This window comes from Zea mays, chromosome 1 (assembly GCF_902167145.1).
Source record: "Zea mays cultivar B73 chromosome 1, Zm-B73-REFERENCE-NAM-5.0, whole genome shotgun sequence".
Classification (NCBI taxonomy): domain Eukaryota; kingdom Viridiplantae; phylum Streptophyta; class Magnoliopsida; order Poales; family Poaceae; genus Zea; species Zea mays.
Genome location: NC_050096.1, coordinates 258,430,579 through 258,443,886, shown reverse-complemented (window position 1 = coordinate 258,443,886; position 13,308 = coordinate 258,430,579). Strand labels below are relative to the sequence as shown.

Sequence of the window (13,308 nt, the reverse complement as noted above, 5' to 3'; positions counted from 1 at the left end):
CTCCTTGCGACCCTTTAGTGCTGTCTTGAAACGCTTGATGATGAGGGCCATTTCTTCTTCGTTAAGCCCGGCCGCCTCAACTTGCGCCACCTTGCTAGGTAGCGCCTCCTTGCTCCTTGTTGCTTTGAGAGCCATGGTTTGAGGCTCGTGGATTGGGCCATTCAACGCATCATCGACGTATCTTGCCTCCTTGATCATCATCCGCCCGCTTACGAACTTTCCAAGTATTTCTTCGGGCGACATCTTGGTGTACCTAGGATTTTCACGAATATTGTTTACAAGATGTGGATCAAGGACAGTGAAGGACCTTAGCATTAGGCGGACGACGTCGTGATCCGTCCATCGCGTGCTTCCATAGCTTCTTATTTTGTTGACGAGGGTCTTGAGCCGGTTGTACGTTTGGGTTGGCTCCTCTCCCCTGATCATTGCGAATCTCCCAAGTTCGCCTTCCACCAACTCCATCTTTGTGAGCATGGTGACATCGTTCCCTCATATGAGATCTTGAGGGTGTCCCAAATTTGCTTGGCGTTATCCAAGACGCTCACTTTATGATATTCATCCCTGCACAATGAGGCTAACAACACAGTAGTAGCTTGTGCATTTTTATGAATTTGTTCATTAATAAACAAAGGACTATCCGTGCTACCAAATTGCATTCCTATCTCTACTATCTCCTATCTACTTGGATGGAGAGAGAACAAGTGACTACGCATTTTGTGACTCCAAAATCCATAGTCCTCTCCATCAAAGTGAGGAGGTTTACTAAGTGGAATGGAGAGTAAATGGGCATTTGTACTTTGCGGAATACGAGAATAATCAAAAGAAAAGTTTGAATTGACCGTTTTCTTTTTCTCGTAGTTGTCGTCGTCCTTTTTGGGAAGAAGAGGACTCGTCGCTGTCGTCGTAGTAGACGATCTCCTTGATGCGCCTTGTTTTCTTCTTCTTCCCGTCTTTTCTTTTGTGGCTCGAGCCCGAGTCAGTAGGCTTCTCATCTTTTGGATCATTGACGAAGGACTCCTTCTCCTTATCATTGACCACCATCCCCTTGCCCTTAGGATCCATCTCTTCGGGCGATTAGTCCCTTGCGTGAAGAGAACGGCTCTGATACCAATTGAGAGCACCTAGAGGGGGGGTGAATAGGTGATCCTGTAAAACTTGAAACTTAATGCCACAAAACTTGATTAGGAGTTAGCATAATAAAGCCAAGTGGCTAGATAGGAGTTCTTGCAAGACACGATAACCACAAGAAGATCAACACAGATAGACACAGTGGTTTATCCCGTGGTTCGGCCAAGTTCAACACTTACCTACTCCACATTGTGGCGTCCCAACGGACGAGGGTTGCAATCAACCCCTCTCAAGCGGTCCAAAGACCCACTTGAATACCACGGTATTTTGCTTTGTTTACTATATCCCGCTTGCGAGGAATCTCCACAACTTGGAGCCTCTCGCCCTTACAATTTGATGTTCACAAAGAAGCATGGAAGTAAGGCTGGGATGAGCAACGCACACAAGACACAAAATCAGAGCACAACACGCACACAAGTCACAACTCGAGCTCACAACACAACCCAAAGAGTTCTCTACTCAAATGTAGCTCTAGTTGCTATCACAAAGAATCGAATGCGCGGAATTGGAGTCTTGGTGCTTAGAAATGCTTAGAGAATGCTTGATGATCTCCTCCATGCGCCTAGGGATCCCTTTTATAGCCCCAAGGCAGCTAGGAGCCGTTGAGAGCATTCCAGGAAGGCAATTCTTGCCTTCTGTCGCCTGGCGCACCGGACAGTCTGGTGCACCACCGGACACTGTCCGGTGTGGATTTCTTTCCTTCTTTGGCGAAGCTGACCGTTGGAGATTCAGAGCCGTTGGCGCACCGGACACTGTCCGGTGCACACCGGACACTGTCCGGTGCACACCGGACAGTTCGGTGCCCCCTTCTGACCGTTGGCTCTGCCACGCGTCGCGCGTGGATTATGCGGCCGACCGTTGGCCCGGCCGACTGTTGGCTCACCGGACAGTCCGGTGCACCACCGGACAGTCTGGTGCACCACCGGACAGTCCGGTGATTTATAGTCGTACGCCGCCGACGAAACCTGAGAGCAACCAGTTCGCCAGAGCCAACCTGGCGCACCGGACAGTCCGGTGCACCCAGACTGCGCAGAGTCTTGGCTGCCCAGCCAAGTCTTTTCCAAATTGGTCTTTTCCTGTTTCTAGCACTTAGACACAATACATTAGTCTCCAAACCAATGTACTAAGTCTTAGAAACATACCTTTACTCTTGATTTGCACTTCTTAAGTCTTTGGCACAAATATTACTCAAAGCATTTGTGTGGAGCACTTAATCACCAAAATCTTATAGAAATGTCCCAAGGGTACATTTCCCTTTTAGGAGTTAAAGTGCTGGATTTGGGGGACTTCGTCCGAGTCATAGCCCTCGTCTCCCACGGTGGGTACCTGCGCTCCAAACTCAACAATGTCCCATATGCTTGCGTGGAGTGAGGTTAGGTGATGCCTCATTTTATCACTCCACATACAATAATCATCACCATCAAAATATGGTGGTTTGCCTAATGGAATGGAAAGTAGAGGAGCGCATTTAGAGATGCGGGGATAAAGAAGTGGCATCTTACTATACTTCTTGCACTCATGGCGCTTAGAAGTGACGGACGCCGCGTCGGAGCCAGATGTGGAGGGCAACGAGGAATCGGTCTCATAGTAGACCACTTTCTTCATCTTCTTTTTCTTGTCGCCACTCCGAAGCGACTTGACGTGGGGAGGGGATTCCTCCTTGCCTTTGGCTCCGGACTCCCTTGATGGAGCCTTCCCGTGGCTTGTGGCCTTCTCGCCGGTTTCCATCTCCCTCTTGGCGGATCCTCCCAACATCACTTCGAGTTGTTAAACTCTAATGAAGCATCGGGCTCTGATACCAATTGAAAGCCGCCTAGAGGGGGGTGGATAGTGAATCTGAAAATTATAAACTTAAGCACACACTACAAGATGGGGTTAGCGTTAGAACAAATATCAAGTCCGGGAGAGAAGGGAAAAACAAATCAACCAAGAAATAAAGTGGATGAACACGGTGATATGTTTTACCGAGGTTCAGTTCTAAAGAACCTAGTCCCCGTTGAGGTGGTCACAAAGACCGGGTCTCTTTCAACCCTTTTCCCTTTCTCAAACGGTCACCTAGACTGAGTGAGCTTTCTCCTTAATCAAACGGGTCACTTAGACCCCGCAAGGACCACCATACACATGGTGTCTCTTGCTTTGATTACAAGTCACTTGAGAACAAGAATGAGGAAGGAAGAAAGCGATCCAAGAAACAAGAGCGCAAAGAACACGAACAAAACACTCTCTCAAGTCACTAGGTGTTTGGAGTGGATTTGGGACTTGGAGAGGCTTTGATTCTATTGAATTGTGTCTAGGAGTGAATGCACTAGCTCTTGTATTGAATGTGAAGTGCTGGAAACTTGGATTCTTGGAGTGGTGGTGGTTGGAAGGTATTTATAGCCCTCAACCACCACATAGCCGTTGGGGATGGCTGCTGTCGATGGGCGCACCGGACAGTCCGGTGTAGAGATGGCAACGGGTACAAACCCGCTGGGTTTTACCGTCCCAAACCCGTACCCGTGAAAAATATCTATGCCCATTAAAAAACCCGTACCCATGACGGGTTTGAGATTTTGCCCAAACCCGTACCCATCGGGTTAACGGGTACCCATGGGTTACCCGCGGGTTTCATCTCCAATATACTTGTTCTTCTCATAATCAATAAGTATCGTAATGATTAATGATATCATGATCCAAAATCTATGTAATGAACACCGAGTTCATGATTTGGTATAAAAATTATTAGTAGAGAGAATGAAATACAAATAATAAGTTGTATAATTAAGTGACCTTGCACTAAGTTATCCATCCACCACATATATAACGCTAGTAAAAACTATAATATCAAGCAAGTAACACTCTCATCGACTACTGATACATTCACCAATTGATAAAAAATATGAAGTAAATAAGGAAAAACAAGTTTGTTGTTCGTTTATAAAATAAAATGACAATATGCACTAGGTTTGGTCGGGTTTAAAAAACCCACGGGTTCACGGGTTTGGGTACTATAGGAACAAACCCGTACCCATAAACCCGCTGGGTACAGATTTATGCCCGTTAACAAACCCATGGGTATGAAAATTGACCCAAACCCGTACCCTAATGGGGTAAAAACCCATCGGGTTTCGGGTTTCGGGTACCCATTGCCATCTCTAGTCCGGTGCGCCACCGGACGCTGTCCGGTGCGCCAGCCACGTCACCCAATCGTTAGGGTTCTGGAACTTGTTACCGTTGGAGGCTTTGTCTTCTAGTGGCAACGGACAGTCCGGTGCCGCACCGGACAAGCACTGTTCACTGTCCGGTGCACCTCAGACGGGCGGCTCTGCTCTGCCGCGCACTGTTGCACACTGTTCCTCTAAATCTCTAGCTTTTGCAGGCGACCGTTGCGCGAAGTAGCCGTTGCTCCGCTGGTGCACCGGACAGTCCGATGAATTATAGCGGAGCGCGCTCTGAGAAACCCGAGAGTGGCCAGTTCACTCTGGTACGGACCTGGTGCACCGAACAATGTCCGGTGGCACACCGGACAGTCCGGTGCGCCAGACCAGGGCACTCTTGGTTTCTTGCTCATTTGCATTTGAACCCTATCTTCAATGTTTTATTGGTTTGTGTTGAACCTTTATGCACCTGTAGAATATATAATCTAGAGCAAACTAGTTAGTCCAATATTTGTGTTGGGCATTCAACCACCAAAATTATTTATAGGAAAAGGTTAAACCCTATTTCCCTTTCAGATGCGACATATCTTATCTTTGATCATACCTCGGGTATGGAAAAGATTGTGGCGCTGTCCATTTTCTTCTCTTTCAGCAGTCACACTTAGCACTCGAAGAGAGATAAAACAGTTATGATCTCCTTCTGGCTGGATCTCATTCTCTTCCTGTTGAATTTCTTCATCAAACTTCGGTCCGTCGTCTTATGGATCACTGTCTGATTCCCATTCACCTTTTTCATTCAACAACATTGTTCTTCTACTTGGACATTGAGCAGCAATGTGCCCATGACCATGGCACTTATGGCACACAATTTCTCTTGTACGGGTAGAAGAAGTAGCGACTGAAGCTTCAGTCGGGTCTAATGTACTAGCAGCAGGTCGCTGCTTATTTGCAGGGAATGAACCTATAGAAGCCACCATCTTCGATGTACCATTGGATGGAGAAGACCTAGTAGCATTTCCTTGGGATCGACCTCCACCAAAATAAGCACTGGATTGCTGTTTGCGCCATGGGACAGCATTATAATGACCTGCATAAGATTTTCCAGGTGACTCTTGTTGAATTTTTCTCTCTATATGTATTGCTTGATCAACTAGATCTTGCAAGGTATGGTATGGGAACATCTCGACAAATCCAGAAATCTCTTCATTGAGTCCGCCTAAAAATCTTGCTGTGGTTGACTCGGGATCTTCTCTGATTCCAGTCTGCACTACCAACAACTCCATCTCCTTAAAATATTCATCAACGGATTTCTTTCCTTGCTTCAATAATTGCAATCGATTCCGAAGATCACGTTGATAGCTAGAAGGAACAAATCGCCTCTTCATCACTCGCTTCATCTCTTCCCATGTATTAATATGTCTTAGTCCCAATCTAAGTTGATGTTCTTGCAGTTGATTCCACCATGTAAGAGCATAACCAGAAAACTCGACTGAGGCCAAGTTCACTCGGTGTTGATCTGAAAAATTGTGAACTCTAAAAATTTCATCACATTGCTCAGCCCAATTAAGATATTCATCTGCACTTTCTTTCCCAGTAAATTTAGGAATATCCAACTTGACTCGGGCAATATGGTCTGGGTCATTTCTATGACGACGCCCATGATAATGGTCTCTATTTTCAAAATCAGCATGTCGGTGATGATGACGCCGACCAAACATTCCATCATTTGCAAAAGGATTTTCATCAGATCCTTCATCACGATCATGGTCTTCATACTCCTCGTCTCCAAATCTTACTCGGCATCCGTGGGCACGACGCCTTCCACGCGGAGTATCGAAATCAACGCGGCGACCAACACCATAACCTCTACGGCCATCGCCGAAGGGATCAAATTCATGGCCGAAACCAGAATTCTCATCTCTGGATTCTTCGCGGTTAAATTCTTCTGGATCATGATGATGTAGGCTTCGACCTCTAGTCGTGGGTAGACGTTCATTTAACATCCTTTCCATGGCCCCCACGAGTGAGTCGGCCATCTGATGCAATTCAACCCGAGAGACAGTGGGCTCTCCGTCTCCATGGTTTCCATCGTGAACACTTGAATTGGATCCTACCATGTTCGAGGGAAGCAAGAGAAAGTAGAATATGAAAGTATTTGTGGAACACTCAATCTCACCTCTTACTTACCCAAGCTCTTTTCTGATCTATAGGACTGTGATGGTGCCGGTGTGACAGCTTCGACAGAAGTGGTAGAGCGGTCGAAAGGATCACAAGTCAAACGTCCCGGTTCAGGTTTTAAGTGGAGCTATAGGAGGCTGATCAAGGTGGGCTATGGTACTGTCAACCAAGTGTGTTGACGTGCTACAAGATATGAAATCGTTGTTGGAAAGATTCTCACCAAATCAATGTAAACTGAAATTTTCAGCAACAAACTGAAACACAATCCACTTTCACATTTTTTCACTTCTTTTTTTTTGACTTCTTTCTCTTATTCTCTTTTTTTCTTTCTCTCTTTTTTTATAACACTAATGGAGTGTCGAGATCAAATGTAATTACACAATATGAATATGATGGTGGTAACTAGCAACTTTAAACAACACATGGTAACAGTACCGCCAAAGGGTTATAAATCTTTTGTGGCTTTGGACTGTAGGACAAAACAAAATATAAGATGGATGAAGACTATGATAAATAAGTGGATGACAGTAAGACCTACCGTGACAACGAAAGCTTTGATACTAGATGATATGTATCGAGTTATATTCGGTACTGGGGGTGGCCCGATCTTCATGACAGTAGGTTGATAAATAGGATGGTTGGTTATAAAAGTAACGGAATAACAAGGTAAATTTATTGAAGAACAACATGTAACTGACTTTATACTTGATCAAGGTCGAAGGTGACCAAGCGACGGGGAGAGAGACACCGAAATATTGTAGACTTCGACTCGATCTCCGAACGACCGCAGAACCACAACCAGAGCTAATCCACACAATGCGAGGCAGTCGTACTGGAACTCACAAGGCACGAACTAGTGGATCCCTGAGGAATCTCTTCACAAGTCCAGGAGAACAAGGAAGAACAGGGGTAGAGTAAACACTCAGCAGCTCGACTGCGGTAATCACTTGGATTATCAAATCATCAAAGGTTATCAAAAGTTGTTTTACATCATAGACATAGGGGGGTATTTATACTAGCTACAGCCAGCCTTAGGTATAAACACGAAAAGAAAGTATTTTAATGTGCTAATGTGAAGGGGTCTCTTCGGGAGATGTCTAGAGCTGGATTCCGCGTGTCTGTTTGACTTCTGCGCAGCCTTCAGTATTTTGATAATAATTTCTCCTAGTAATCTCCAAATGTCGTGGGGCTAGATGCGTTGGAAAGCTAACTTGATAAGCTTTCTCACCATGTATAGCATGTCTAATGAAACTTCGTAGAATGATGCAGTTTAATACTGAAACTTGGTCATCAAGCAGTTTGTTGACCTTCTGACCAGTCAGCACTAAAGTAGATCGGCTGCCTTGCTGGGAGATCCGATTAAGTCGGTGTTAAAAGCATTGGAAACTAGACTTCAATAGCTTTTCAAAATGTACTTGTGGGCCTTCATAACTTTTGGGAATCAAAAGATATGACTGTTTTTTCTGGACGCTTCTGTCACACTGGACTGACTCGAACATAGTTTTTCTCTCTGATTCGCCCTTGATATGTTTTGTCCTTCCTTTTTTGTGAACCTAAGCAAAATCAACATACACGACTTAGGTAACATAAAGTTATCATTAATGTTTAATTTAAATTCGTAAAGTAACGTGTGCACCTCTTGTTGTATTTGTTTCGCTCGGCTTCGAGTGATAGTTCCAGTAAAAATGTTCGGCAAGGTTAACAATGCTGGTATGATCACATCAAAGACTACTTCCGTTCCTGGATCAGTTCTGAGAACCAGACGGTGCCGAAAAGAAGATCGCTCGAAAAGAAGAAAGACAAGTCAAATCCGGATCGCTCGAGAACTCGTCCTGGTCAAATCAGCGAACGAACTCGACAAATGCAGCTTCTGTTCCTTGTCAATCCAGAGAACAAAAAATGAAGCATATGCTGAAGCCAGAGGTAACCCCACAAGTCATCAGTCGCTGTCTGTCGCATCACATCTCCTAGTAAGTCGTTAACAAAAATTGCAGCTTACTCGTTTCACATGAATACGGTATACAAGTAAAGCAGTAACGAGCTATGAACAACCAAGACAGCACAAACTAACAAACAAACAAATTGTGTAACAATGCACGTACAGCGAAACTATGCTGTATTTCCCCCAAATATCTGATTACACAAGTCTAACGGAGCTCATATTATACACACAAAAGAATCAATACACAACGTCCGACCATGGTTTCATTAGGAAGGTCCTACAAATATTTCGTGGTGTATCTCTGTTCTTCAAGGAAGTCCAAGCAACCCATCATTGGATGCTACATGGTATTTTCCAACTTCGTGTATAGAAAACACAACAATGATGTACGAAGTGTCAATAAAATCACTCTTTCCCAGCTGTGACTCCAACTACAACGCTGCTGACCTGTGTGAAACAAACAGAACGAATTTAATCAAACGACGGTTCAATCAGCAATGCAAAATATGCAAGTCAGTAGGTAAAGAAGACTTACAAGTTTTCCCTTGTCATCAACTGTCATAGGGTTCTCAACAACAACAGTTACATTCTGAGATTGAGATTTAGGCTGCAGGATGAAAACAAAAAGGTGATAAATCACTCTACATTTCGGGAATGACCAGTTAAACTATTAAATTTCGTTAATAAGGGCTTACAGCAGAAGTAGATGAGCCACTATATGAAGACCCATCTGATGTTGGCCTCGCAGATGGGGTGGGTGCCACAGTATTTACCTGAGATTCAGAACAAAGGTCAGTAAACTCTGCATAATACACCGATTGCATTTGCATGGTAAGTAGGCAAAGAATGAGGCTTGGCATACTCCAGTAGCTGTGACATAATTGCACACGGCACATTTTACTGAAGGTGCGCCGTATGGATACATCAAAGTTGTCCGGCACTGGCCGCAGTTCACATGAGCTATATTATTCACTGCACAAAAGAGAAATTGCTCATCATAAGGGTTAACCACACAAATGGACTTAGAATCTAAGCTCCATGCTCAACTAAAAAAAATTGATAAGAAAAGAAGAACCTCTGCCTTGCATTAAAGGAAAGAAAGAAAACACAGTTTTGCCTCAATGGCAGAAAGGCCTCAGCAGGCTACAAAACGTCCCCAGCCAGTTAAAATGGGCAAGCCGCCAAAAAACAGAACAAGATACACACAGATGCCCACAATTACAGGTTTAAAAAGCACACTGCCATTGTTCAATGTCCTCTTGCCCAACTAATGGAGCGTTTGGTTGGGGAGCCAACTGGGATGGAGCGGTTCCATTCCAATTTCTAAGAATTGGGCCATTTCATTCTGTGTTTGGCAAGCAGAACGGAACCGCTCCATTTTTTGTTTGGTTGAAGAGTAGAATAGAGCGGAGCCGCTCCGTTTATTTTTTGGTTGGAGAGCCATATGACTGTTGAGTTGAGGAGAGGGATGAGAGCGCTCGTATCCGGTCATTTTGGTGGAGCGAGAGCATCCCAAATATTTGTTGTTTATAGACTTCAGGAGCCGCTCCGCTCTCCTCCATGGTAACCAAATATAAAAAAAATAAGAATAGAGTCGTTCCATTTCCCTCCGCTCCTCAACCAAACACACCCTAAATAAAGCATCAAATTATGCCCGGTTTATAGGTCATGCTAAAACAAGTTACCAGAAAGAAAGATGTGTGCCACATGTTCATTGTGACTGACAATGGTCCTTGTTGACCCTTCTACCTCAAGAGAGGGTGAATGTCTTAGAGTAGTCATGTAAAAACCTCAGAGACAGAGGAGGAGGGGGCGGGGGTCAATAGTACCTGGTCTAACAAGGTTCACTGTGTTGCAACATGAACACCTTACGGTGTCTGCACTGCGAGTATACATCAGCAAAGTTCGACAGCCACCACATATAAGCTGAGCCATCTCCAATCCTGCAATAATCAAGTTAAAAAAAAAGAACATCAAACTAGTGTGTGAAGGTGTCGCAGACCAAAATATGGGCCACCACGACGACCCTAGAGGGGCAACAGAGGCCCAAGCCCAGCCTCACCCTGGGCACCGCCAGGGAGGCGCACGAGTGTAAACCCTAAAATATGTATTTAAGATAGTTGGAAGTTTCTTCATCATTCGAGAAATAAAATTTAGCATCTATTACTACGTGAATCTTTATCACAGCATATCCTTCTAACTAGCTATACAAATAAAAGTAATATTGAATTTTGATGCCTCAAATCTAAATTTGAGATTTTAAAATTTTAGAATATAATTTTGAACTTAGGAAAATAAGCAATACAAGTATTTCCTATTTAACCGAGTGAATATTCCTTTCATTTATAATACATGTAGAGTCATTCACTCAAATAAATAACAAATAAACAAATATAATTTTGCATCTCATGTTGGAGTTTTAATTGCTTGAGCATTTCAAATTGTGTGTGCAAATTTCAAACCAAAATTCGAAATATGAACATGGGAAATGGAAAAGAAAGAAATACAAAATAGAAAAAACAAAAATATATCAGATCTAAGCCAAAACCGCGGCCACTGGCCCAATTACACTCCGCCCGGCTGGCTTCAAGTGCCGACAGGGGGGACCCGTGTGTCAGCCGTCTTCCGCGCGCTGCTCCATTTGTGAAGACGCTGTCACGTGGGGCCCTGGTGTCGGACCCGTTTCCTCCACGTCTCGGCCCACTCGTGGGTTTCTCTGGTTCACGGCCACAGACCTGCTTTCGTCCAGTTGGGCTTTACACCTCGCCGGCCCACCTGTGCTCTCAATTGCAGCCGCTCTTGTGTCACTGTCGGGCGGGCCCGCGCGGGCAGGGTAATACAGCGTGCCTGTATATCCCTGACGTCGCTGACGTATGGGACCACACAGGCAGGAGCCCCTATTCCTCCTAGAGATGCACTCGATCCAGATAGCCGCCACGCAACAAATCGCGCTGTGAACCTCGGGAATCTGTTGGGATTTCATAGGGAGTTGTTAGGATCTAGCCGTGTCCGCGGGCGCCACACCAAGCCTATATAGGGCCGCAATCCGATGGCTCGTAATCTCTCTCGCCCATTGATCGTGTCGAGCGCCCGCCGAGACAGAGAGAGAATAGGGGGGCGCCAATCCAGAGCTTCCTCGCTGCCGCAAGCGTGCCGTTGTCGAGGGAGTGAAGCTACAAGGGACACAGGGTTGCAGCGCTTGATCCCGTCGGTGTTCGGACGGTTCACCGTGGTGCGCTGAAGGGCAGGGCCTCGGCGGAATCTCTTTAATCTAGTGTTCGTCCATTATTTTAGCAAAGTTCCAACTTCTATGTTTCCATCCAGAAAAAAACAGCAAGGGAAAACCAAGTGCACGTGCAACCTAATCAGATTATTAACTAGCATGAATCCTAGCTGATAACCAGATGTTAAACAAAGAGAATGCATACAGCAAAACTAGGTATGCTCAAGCTTAGACTTTAGTAACAACCGACTTTTCCAAACAAAATAACTCATATTCAGAAAGGATAGTCACTTGGGACATGTAAATTATTGTCCATTTCATTTTTCTTGTGTTGGTATGGTAAATAGAATCACAATACCTGTCAAATAGCACGAAACTCTGTAGTTTATTACTATTAAAACATTATTATTATTATTGTCGTATATGATCTGAAACTCAAATGTTTGTTTCTCATGCACCCCTAACTAATTCGCTGTGCACAGGTTGAGAGAACCAGAGGCGATTATTACCGCGTCCCAGTCCCAGAGGAGCAAGCAGTCAAAAGGGAAACCAAGCATCCAGTACGTACCTGGTGGCGGCACGGTGGTGATGGCCTGGCAAACCGCGCAGCAGACGCTGGACGCGCCACGCGGGTAGAGCAGAAGGGTCCGGCAAGCATGGCACATGATCTGGTTCTGCATACCTGGAATCGAAAGAGGAAAAAGAAGCGAGGCACGTATGAGCATCCAATCGCAACCTGGTGGTAATCAACAAAGCAACCCGACCATCGGATGAGTCGAGCAACGACCCAGGGCCCAACACTGAATTCGATTGGTGGCGACAGCGAGATCGGTCGATCAACCAACCCACGCGTGCCCGCCCCCACCCTACCATTAACCGAAGAGCCAAATGCATGCCAGCTATACTCGCATGGATCCGGGTCAATCGGGATCTCGCCAAGCGTGAGAAGAGGAGGAAGACGAGGGGAGGACGAGGCAACTCACCGGCGTGGAACGCGCTAGGCTGTCCTGACGTCTGTGGCTCCGGTTGCTCCGGGAAGAGCTCGAGGCGGGAGGAAGGCGAGGAGGGACGCGTTGTCGCTTATCTCTGTTCTTCCTTCCTCTTCTAGGCGAGGCGAGGGGGAGATGATTTCGGATTGGATTTGTCCGGGATGTGAGAGGAAGAGGAAGAGAAGAGGAAGGAGGGGACCAGTCGAGACGCTGCGGTGGGGCAGCACGGAAAAATTGTTACCGGCTTTATCAGTTTATCACGCGCACGCGGCTCGGATGGGTCCGCGCCTCCGCGGGGACGCCATTTCGTCGCTGCCTTCTCCGCACGTGCAGAGGAGAAAAAGGGTCGTTATATTTAACAATATATCACGAGTTTTAAAACAAATAATAAAGTCATGTTTGGCAAAACCTTTAGAAATTTTGGTAGAATAGGTAAAGTAGATTATTAGTTGCTTTAGAAAATCGTCAAATTAGAGTTCGAAGTCTTTAGATGACATCTAGATAAGTTATTTTGTTTATTATTTAGATTAAAAATATTTTTAAAACTATTTAAAGTCATATTATAAACAATAACTTTACATTGGAGCTAGAATCTGAAGTCATCCTAAACACCTCTAAATCATTGTGCCTCTTTAAATTAACATTTTCTAGTAACTTTTAAGATAATCTTATATAATATTCTTACATCATTAGTACAAATAAATAATTATG

At 45.0% G+C, this 13,308-nt stretch overlaps 1 protein-coding gene across 1 annotated transcript; it reads right to left on the bottom strand.

Moving 5' to 3' along the window:
• Window positions 1-8,117: 8,117 nt before the first annotated feature.
• On the bottom strand, window positions 8,118-12,850 carry LOC100285990 (uncharacterized). The gene is made up of 7 exons (NM_001158878.2): window positions 12,592-12,850; window positions 12,177-12,290; window positions 10,215-10,328; window positions 9,248-9,357; window positions 9,081-9,158; window positions 8,921-8,992; window positions 8,118-8,832 (listed from the first exon to the last, which is right to left on the bottom strand). The coding sequence occupies exons 2-7, from the start codon at window positions 12,286-12,288 to the stop codon at window positions 8,791-8,793; spliced, it is 528 nt and encodes a 175-aa protein (NP_001152350.1). The 5' UTR covers window positions 12,289-12,290; window positions 12,592-12,850; the 3' UTR covers window positions 8,118-8,790.
• Between the last annotated feature and the right edge of the window lie 458 nt (window positions 12,851-13,308).

Excerpts from the sequence above, each read along its gene's own strand:
- LOC100285990 (NM_001158878.2), bottom strand. The coding sequence starts at position 12,288 with ATGCAGAACCAGATCATGTGCCATGCTTGCCGGACCCTTCTGCTCTAC. Across the intron at positions 10,329-12,176 it reads CACCACCGTGCCGCCACCAG|GATTGGAGATGGCTCAGCTT; the intron begins GTACGTACTGGA and ends TGATTATTGCAG. Across the intron at positions 9,358-10,214 it reads AGTGAACCTTGTTAGACCAG|TGAATAATATAGCTCATGTG; the intron begins GTACTATTGACC and ends TCTTTTGTGCAG.